Below are 9761 nucleotides of genomic sequence, written 5' to 3'. Positions count from 1 at the left end.
GATGATGGTGAAATGATGGTGAAGATGATGGTGAAATTGATGGTGAAGATGGTGGTGAAGATGATGGTGAAGATGGTGGTGAAGATGATGGTGAAAATGATGGTGAAGATGGTGGTGAAGATGATGGTGAAGATGGGCTGTGATAATGATGGAGAAGATAGTGGTGGTGGCAATGTGGTGTGGTCGATTGTGGTTGTGTTGGTGGTTGATGGTGGGGTTAGTGTTAAACTGTTTAATTGTTTCTGGCCAACAAAATATGTTAAAAAAGTAACCAGCAATATCATCATCAACAACAACATCATCCCCACAAACAACACAACAACTGACCAACAACAGCAACAACATCACAAAAAACAACAACAACGACAACAACTGACCAACTACAATAATATCAACATCTTTTTGTTGAGCGGCTGGAGCAGTGACGACAAAGGACGTGGCGACGCCACACCTCCCCCCTCCCAATCCGTCACCGCGTGCCAAAACCTTATTCATATCCGTGGCCAGGAAGCTGTACGGACTTCCTGTTAACCACCATTTTAAATTTTCCATCATCATCTTCGTCATCATCATCGTCATACTCATCATCTTCATCGTCATCCTCATCAATATAATCATCATCTTCATCGTCACCATCTTCACTAACTAACCAACAACATTCTCTCTATTGAAAGTCACACTGATCTTATACATCCCCGGCTCCAATGGCACGCACGAAACTTCAAACTTGCCAGCTCCCGATGGCATGACGTTGTTGTGGATGTTCTGACCGGAGGGACTGGTCACCCCGATCTCCAGGGTGCCCTCACCAGCGTCCGTCACGTCCACTGAGGTCAAATTGGGTCATATGTTTTGAGGTCAAATGAAAAGGTAAGTGCATCAATTACTATGTTGTTGTTTATTATTTATTATGTGATCGCCAGAGGTGTTGTTGCCTTGATCATACAAACAAACAAACATGCATACAAACATACAACGCATACATATAAACATACAAACGTACAACCATACAAACAACGCATACAAATATATTCAAAGTAATCTTAAGACAAACATGTACCAACCATATATATATATATATATATATATATATATATATATATATATATATATATATATATATATATATATACAGACAAACACATATACATACACACAGACAAACACACAGACATACACACAGACATACCCACAGACATACACACAGACATACCCACAGACATACACACAGACAAACTCACAATTGAAAACGTTGACATTGCCAACTCTGCCATTTTTAACATTGGTGACGAGAACTTTCGACGAGTCCCAAACTTTGGGGTAGTAAGGGCAGCCCAGGTAGGGCCAAGCCGAAATATTTAACTTCATCTCTGTGGTCACCTAAAAAAAAAATCGATCGATCGATCAAACAATCAATCAATCGATCGTTCAATCAACCAACCAATCAACCAACCAATCAACCAACCGATCAACCAACCAACCAACCAACCAACCAATCAATCAATCATCAACGAACTTACCAGCCATCGTTGGCGTGTAGTCAACTTTGAAGACGTTGTTTCCCACTTCCGTCATCTTGTGCGTCACCTCCTTCCCGTTAGGCGCTAATAATAATAACAATAATAATAAATAATAATAACAATAAATAATAATAATAATCATCGTCATCAGCATCTTCATCATCATCGCCACTCACCCATGATCAGAAGCTCCAGATCTTTCTCCATTGCTCCAGGCGCTGTGATAAGGAAGGAGGCATTCGTGTTGACCTTGACCGCTCCAAGGCCATCACCTCTGGCACTTGCCCTCCCGAGGTCAATGACGTTAAAAATGAAGGGGCTTCCTGTGGTGGTGGTGGTTGTGGGGAAGAAAGAGATGATTAATATTGTCCTAAACTTCTAGTAAGTTCGACAGCGTACGTTTAAAAGTTTTTAATTAGCGAGTTATAAACGCTTGCAATTTATCCAACATTTCGTTTCGTTTTGACACGGCTCAACACACACAACTAACCAGTTACGTTTTCCTGATTGAAGGTCACCGACACTTTATGAACTCCACCCTCTTCCGGGGTAAAGGTCACGACAAACAGACCAGGACCAAGAGGTGTCACGTGATTGGCGATGTTTTGTCTCGACGGTCCACTTATAACGATCTCCATGTCGCCTTCACCAGCGCCACTGGCGTCCACTGCCATTGGTCGGTCGGTTTTCATTTTTTCATTTCAATTGCTTATTCATTAATTTTTTTAATTTTTAATTCTCTTGATAAAATCTTCAATTTATCAATAAGTTTTCGCATTTTTTAATCCGCAATTAATAATCTTATATCCCGAAAAATAAAACCAAATTTGTATAGCGCTTACGGTTGAATGAAGTTTGAACTCCGACTCTTCCAGATGCGATCTTGGTACACTTCACCTTCGTGTGGTCCCAGCATTTGGCAGTGAAGGGGCCATTCGGAACCTCCTTGCCGAAAATTTCCACATCGATCACGTAGTCGCCTGTGTTTGATGGATGAATGAATGAATGAATGAATGAATGAATGAATGAATGAATGAATGGATGGATGGATGGATGGATGGATAAATAGATGAATAGATGAATGAGTGAAAGGATGAAAATTAAATTATTCTTAAACAACATCACTCCTACTTAGCATCTTCATCGTTAAGAAAAAACTCCAATACCATTTTTGATGTCATTATTGTCAATATCATCATCATCATCATCATCATCTTCATCATCATCATCATCATTATCATCATCATCAATATTACCATCATCATCATCATCATCATCACGTGTTTACCTGGTACTAAAGGTGTGTATTCAACTTTGAATACACCTGGACCTTGTTCGCTGATGCGACTTCTTACGTCTAAGTTCTTTGGTCCTATTCGTTTGTTCGTTTGTTTGTTTGCCCGTTTGTTTGTTCATTTGTTTGTTCGTTCGTTCATTTGTTTGTATATATGTATGTATATGTTTGTTTATTCGTGTTTATATGTTTGCCTCTTTCATAGTTTTGAAGTTTTTACATACATTTTAAATGGATGTTCTGAAAGGTATTTATAGTGTACTATGTAAATCAGTCAGTCAACCAACCAACCAACCAATCAGTCAACCAATCAACCGACCGACCGACCAACCAACCAACCGATTATTTTAACGTTGACGTTATTAATTGTAGCTCCGGAAGATGTGATGACGAAGTTCGTGGCCTTATTGCATCTGACCATCTCGAGACCCTCACCTTTGACCTGACACTTCGTGGGGTCATTGACCTGAATGCTGAATGGACTTCCTGTTAATGATGGTCATTGATTGATGATGACAATGATGATGATGATGATGGTAATGATGGTGGTGAAGATTGACGACGGCGATGGTAATAATGATGGTGACAAAATGGTAATGGAACTACAAATTGGACTATTAAAAATGCTATTCCTACTACTACTACTACAACTACTACTACTGCTACTACTACTACTTCTACTACTACTACTACTGCTGCTGTTGCTGTTGCAGCAGCTTCTATTACTACTACTACTACTACCTTTTACAGGTTCTTCATTGAAGGTGACATTGGCATGGTGTGTGCCCTGAATTGCGGGCATGAAGGTGACGACAAACTGGCCCGGGCCCAAGGGTGCAACACTGTTTGGGATCTGCTGGCCATTTGGATTCTGGATGCTTATCTCCAGGGTGCCTTCGCCAGCGTCCTTCACATTTACTGGTTGTAGTAATGATGTCAAAATGATGGTGGTGATGGTGATGATGGTGAGAGTGATGATGAGAGTGATGATGATGATGGTGATGAAAGTAATGGTGAGAATGATGATGATGATGTTGACGAAAATGAGGATGGCGATGAACATCATCGCCATAATTTACTTACTGTTAAACGACGAGTTCAAGCCGACGAGTGCCGATAGGATAGGTGTGACCGTGACCTTGGTGACGTCACTGGCCTTGGAGAGGAAGGGGCTGTCGGGGATGGAATGACCCCAGCACTTCACATCAATCTTGTAGTCGCCTGGTGTTTGTAATGGTTCATTATCATCATAATAGAAGTACCCTTCATCATCATCGTCATCATCATTTCCACATCATCATCATCATCATCATCCACATCATCATCATCATCGTCATCGTCATCATTACCAGGAGCAGCCCCTGTGAAATCGCACCTAACGGTACCGTCGTTCATGTCTGACAGGCGCGCCGAGACGTTTTTCAGGGATGGATCTGTTTTTAGTATTGGGTAGATTATTATTATTATTATAATTATTATAATTATTATTATTATTATAACTACTATCATCATCATCATCGTCGTCATCAGGACCGACCAGTAATCTTGACGTCACAGTCAGTAGCCCTGATCACGTGAGGTGACGTAATAAAGAAGGTGGCCATCTTGTTGCAGGCGAATGACCTCAACGTCTGCCCAGTGGCTGCTATGTTGTTCACGTTGTACACTTGGAACGTAAATGGGCTACCTACGTGTGCGTGTGCGTGTGTGTGTGTACGTGTGTGTGTGTGCGTATGTGTGTTTGCGTAAATACCTGATACTTATAATATTCAGTTACTACAAATAAATCAAGTATTCGATCAATTGTTTTTAATTAATATTAATTGATTAATAAACAAATAAATGAAAAATAAATAAATAAATTAGTCGATTAATTAATGAATTAATGGATGGATTCTCGCTAACCAATCACTGGCTCTTCATTGAAACTCATGGTGAATTGATGCTGGCCCTGGATAAGGGGTGTGAAGACGACCGAGTAGTTGGACGAGTTGATCTGCTCCACGGAGTTGTTGAGGAGGCCCCCGTTTGGCCCCAGGACGCTGAACTTGAGGTCACCCTCTCCAGGATCACCGGATTCGACTGCAAGGTTGGGCAGTTGGTTGGTTGGAAGATTAGGTGGTTAATTGGTTTGGTTGGATGATTAGGTGGTTGGTTGGTTGGTTTGATGGTTGGGTGGTTTGAAGCTTAAATTTAATGGCGTTTATAATTAAATGTTATCAGTCAGTTGATCGAGTTAATTTTTATTAGTTCAGCAGCACACAAAATGTCTGTGTACATACTTATAAGGATACAAAAACCAGAAGTTAACATTGACGAAAAGAAGAAAGTATCGTGAACCGATTACAAAAGGAATTCTAGTAGGTTGAGGAAATATTCATCGTCTCAATTTTAAAATAATTCGTAATTGGCAGTAACTACTTCGACTATAAATTAGCAAATTTTACTTAAAAATCAATCAATCAATCAACCAATCAATCAACCAACCAATCAATCAACCAACCAACCAACCAGTTATTTTCATCACTTTTCCAACAATGCCGTCCTTGATGTCACGGACTTTAATCTTGGACGAGTTGTACGTTGAGAATTGTATTGGATTGACCGCGAGGGCCATGCCTTCTAGCTCAACCTCCACACAATACACCCCTTTAATAATAATAATAATAATATTATTATTATTATTATTATAGTTATTATTATTATTGTTATTGTTATTAATTTTACTCACCGATTTCCTTGGGTGTATATTCGATCTCCAAGAATTTTTTGTTAACTTCCCTTATCAGCGGCGTTATTTCTGCTCCAGATGGCGCTGTTTAATTATTATTATTATTATTCCTACTACTACTACTACTACTACTACTACTACTACTACTACTACTACTACTACTACTACTACTACTACTACTACTACTGCTAAGATCTCTTCTACCTACCTCTGACGATGGCCGTGAACTGTCCATTTCCGCTGCCGGCCGTGTTGAGTTTCAGAGTGCAGACCTTGTTGACGGCCACCTTCAGGTCACCGCTTCCGCCCACTAAGGTCACTTTAGAAAGGTCAAGGACGTTGACCGAAACGGGGCTTCCTGATTGGTTGGATCGGTCGTGATCGTATTGTGGCGTCATTTGTGTCGAGGTTGTTGTTTAGGTTTTTAAATGATCATCATCATCGTCGTCGTCGTCAACATTGTCATCATCATCATCATCATCATTCCGTCGTCATCATCATCATCATTCCGTCGTCATCATCATCATCATCATCGCCACCTTTCACTGTTTCTCCGTTAAATTTGACGGTGGCGTTATACACTTTCGCTTCCTTCGGCATGAACGTGACGCTGTATACTCCTGATGATGATGATGGTGATGATGATGACGATGATGACTAGTTAATTAGCCAATCAACCAACCAGCTAATTAATCAACCAATCAGCGATCAACCAGACCAGCCAACCAACCTCTAGCAGTCGTCTGAACAACATTGCAAGGAACACTACCGCCGTCCACAACAGCTTCCACACTCCCATCTCCAGCCTGACTCGCATCCACAGAAAACTCCACCTCCCTTCCCACAAATCCGCGCTTGACCTCGCCCAGGATCACAGATCCGGGGCTGTAGACCCTGCTCGTAAAGGGACTGCCCGATATTGGCACTCCGTCTAATTTTATCTCGATTGAATAGCAGCCTGAGTTTGTGGAGAGGATGAATATGAATAAATTATGTTAAATTATAATAATAGCGATTGAATAAATATTAATTGGTGAATGAATTATGATAATGAGATAGGTAAGTGAAAAAGCTGACCAATAGAAGTTGGTGTGTACTGGTACTTGTGCACGTTGTTTATCGAGCCCATTTTGTCGGCGTTTATCACTGCTCCGTTTGGTCCTTTGTGTGTGTATGTGAGTGTGTATGTGTGTGTGTATGTGTGTGTGTCTGTGTATGTGTTTATATGTGTGTGTGTGTCTGTGTATGTGTTTATGTGTGTGTGTGTGTATGTGTTTATATGTGTGTGTGTATGTCTGTGTATGTGTGTGTGTGTATGTGTTTATATGTGTGTGTCTGTGTATGTGTTTATATGTGTGTGTGTGTGTGTGTGCGTGTTTGTTTGCATGTATTTTTTCAAATGAAGTTGTACGTAAGTTTTCATGTTAGGTGATATCCTTGAAAACATCTCACTACTTTATAAATAGCAACAAATAACTGACCTTTGACGACAACATCAACGTGAGCATCTTCATTTGACCCCTGAACTTTGACTTCAAAAAATGTGGGCGTGTTTATGAGGAGTGAGGGAGATGGCTGGACGCCATTACCAAACGCTGCCGCCGTTGGGGCGCTTGCCACCACGCACGTCCATGGACCGCCTTAGGAAGAAAAATTATTTCTTTTCATTTGTAAATAATTTTTTTCATTCATTCATTCATTCATTCATTCATTCATTCATTCATTCAGTAGCGTAACCAGACACTAGACAGCCAACCAACCAATCAAATCAATGAATCAGTCAGTGAACCAATGAATAAATCATTTAATCAATCAATCAATCAATCAATAATTCAATCAATCAATCACAGATCAACCAACCGCTGATTTTTACGTGATTAAACGTGAATCCAAATTTAAGAGTTCCCGGTTGTTTGGGGGTAAAGGTGACCCTATAGATTCCATGCTCTCTCTCATGGATCTGGTAGGGGGCCTCGCCTCCAGAAATTCCAATGTCAAGGTCACCTGGGCCCGCCTTTGAAATGTCAACTGCAATGATGACGAACGTGGTGATGGTGAGGACGATAACGACGATGATGACGCTAGTGAAGGTTGTGATTATGATACAGAAGAAATAACAACATCACTATCATCAACACCGACCGTCAAACTCGACACTCTTCGATACGTTTCCAACCGGTTTCCAGTTGATGATTTTGACCTTTGCGGGGTCAAATGACGTTACCTTGAAGGGTGACCCGCTGATCGCCATGTTGAAATACGAGGCGGTTATCACGTGAGAACCTAAGAGGACGACGTAGTAAAAAAAACGAAAGATTAACAAGTTCATGCTTTGAGTTTAAGGAAATATTTTTCTATGGGGGTGTTCTTTGCAATTGACTCGTCTTCGTCAACTACCTCTCCCCCATCGCCACTGCAATCAACACCATCCACACAACTAACCGATAATAATCGGTAGGAACTCGACGGCGACGGTTCCATCGTTGTTGTCGATGAGTCTCGCCGGTACTCGAACGCCAATCGGATCTTCGGTATTATTATAAACAAAAATTATAGCCATAATATCATAATTTACCAATTAAGGAAAATTATAACTATAATAATGTAATGGCCCTAACCCGTAACGTCAACCCTCATTTCATTCATGACCACCATCTTTGACGGAACTCTAATTATGAACTTGTTTAGCTGGCCGGCCGAGATCAGTTGACCGGATGTTAAACCGGAAATAGTACTTAGAGATGGGTTGATGACCTCAATTGTGTATGGAGACCCTGGAAATTGGAAGGATGAAAAAGATTTCTAACTAGGATTTTAAATTAAAACGTCATCATCGTCGCCAGCATCATCGTCTTTATCCTCATCTACATCCTCATCATCAACTTCAGCATCATCGTCATCGTCATAATCATCTCCTACTCACCATCAGCATCAACACGAGCAAACTGAACATTAACTCGGTAGAATCCAGCTTCTTCCGGCATCCATTCAACATGGAAGAGGGACTTCCGGCCCGGATCTTGCATTATTCTCGCCGGGACTATCCTGTTTGATCCAAGGTGGGTTATCGTAATTGCCATCGGTCCCTCTCCAATCCCGTCGGTATTAACTGTGGACGTGTGAGTGTGTTGGTGTCAATTTATCATTTGAGGCAGTTATATTTATATATTCCACGAACAAATAACATTAACTAATCCATAATTATCAATAATTTTATAATCATTAATAATTACCGGAAAAACCGTTGAGTTGGGATACGATTCCGCCTCTGAGACCGAGTACTCGGATGAGTTTCGGATCGAATACTTTCACATAAAATGGACTTCCTTCGATGTTCTCGCCATCAACACACATCGAGACTAAATAATCGCCTGTTAGCATGTACGAACGTTTGCATGTGTTCACCGTGATTTACGTTGCGCACAACAATTACAAAACACATCCCAACAAATATAAACACCGACAAACCTGTCATTTTCGGCAAGAAGGTACTGGTATACAAATCACCGACAACTTTGACGTACGGTTTTATCGTTTGACCGGTCGGATCTTCAACGAATACTTCGACTTTGCTGTGCTTTTGGTTGGCGTTTACCTTAAAAGTCGGTAATTCTACTACACTGAACTGCCCGTTTTCACCATGCGAGTGGTGACCATCCGCCCTTGGGATGTAGACGCACCCCCGATAGTCTCGATCGGTATTGATAGATCCCGACATACTCGATTAGCGTGTTGCTTACCGTCGTTTATTATATACAATTAATTATTATTGCTGTTCAATAATTAAAATTAATTATTCAAGTTAATTATTATTAGTAGTAGCAGTAAAGATTATTAAAGTTAATTAATCAGATAACATGGGTGTTGTTAGCGAAATAGTATATATTAGTCTATCAGTCAGTATATCTCAATTGCAGTGAAATACATGAATTACAGCATAATAATATATCTATATTGTAATATAATAAATTTATTATATTATAATAAATTTATTATATTATAATAATATAATTATTTTTTAAAATAATTTTTTGAGACTACTTCACGACAGAGCGACTGACGAAAAATGATTTCGCCGTAACTGAAGCTATGCCTAGTCTAGTTGGCTGAAAGAATAAGAATAATAATAAAATAATATAAATAATAATAAAATAATATGGAAATAATTATTCATTGATATGATAATTTTATTATGGCTATGATTATCGTAAGTAAT

The 9761-nt window shown here is 39.9% G+C and overlaps 1 protein-coding gene across 1 annotated transcript in view; it reads right to left on the bottom strand.

Moving 5' to 3' along the window:
• Positions 1-9263, bottom strand: part of HELRODRAFT_161920 (hypothetical protein) — a gene marked incomplete at both ends in the record, with an annotated part of 34130 nt that extends 24867 nt beyond the window's left edge. The window contains 26 exons of the mRNA XM_009021791.1: positions 382-524; positions 651-827; positions 1242-1370; positions 1697-1843; positions 2011-2187; positions 2363-2500; positions 2809-2892; positions 3250-3300; positions 3556-3732; positions 3898-4035; positions 4164-4247; positions 4352-4456; positions 4720-4873; positions 5375-5463; positions 5546-5629; positions 5754-5903; positions 6085-6165; positions 6315-6503; positions 7027-7185; positions 7429-7573; positions 7722-7828; positions 7988-8071; positions 8164-8319; positions 8469-8654; positions 8779-8916; positions 9014-9263. Of these exons, the coding sequence (XP_009020039.1) occupies positions 382-524; positions 651-827; positions 1242-1370; positions 1697-1843; positions 2011-2187; positions 2363-2500; positions 2809-2892; positions 3250-3300; positions 3556-3732; positions 3898-4035; positions 4164-4247; positions 4352-4456; positions 4720-4873; positions 5375-5463; positions 5546-5629; positions 5754-5903; positions 6085-6165; positions 6315-6503; positions 7027-7185; positions 7429-7573; positions 7722-7828; positions 7988-8071; positions 8164-8319; positions 8469-8654; positions 8779-8916; positions 9014-9263 (3522 nt within the window). The remainder of the gene's footprint in view (positions 1-381; positions 525-650; positions 828-1241; positions 1371-1696; positions 1844-2010; positions 2188-2362; positions 2501-2808; positions 2893-3249; positions 3301-3555; positions 3733-3897; positions 4036-4163; positions 4248-4351; positions 4457-4719; positions 4874-5374; positions 5464-5545; positions 5630-5753; positions 5904-6084; positions 6166-6314; positions 6504-7026; positions 7186-7428; positions 7574-7721; positions 7829-7987; positions 8072-8163; positions 8320-8468; positions 8655-8778; positions 8917-9013) is intronic.
• Positions 9264-9761: the final 498 nt, after the last annotated feature.

This window comes from Helobdella robusta (genome assembly GCF_000326865.2).
Source record: "Helobdella robusta unplaced genomic scaffold HELROscaffold_3, whole genome shotgun sequence".
NCBI classification, from domain to species: Eukaryota; Metazoa; Annelida; class Clitellata; order Rhynchobdellida; family Glossiphoniidae; genus Helobdella; species Helobdella robusta.
The sequence above is the reverse complement of the archived record's forward strand: the minus strand, read 5'-3'. Positions and strand labels throughout refer to the sequence as shown.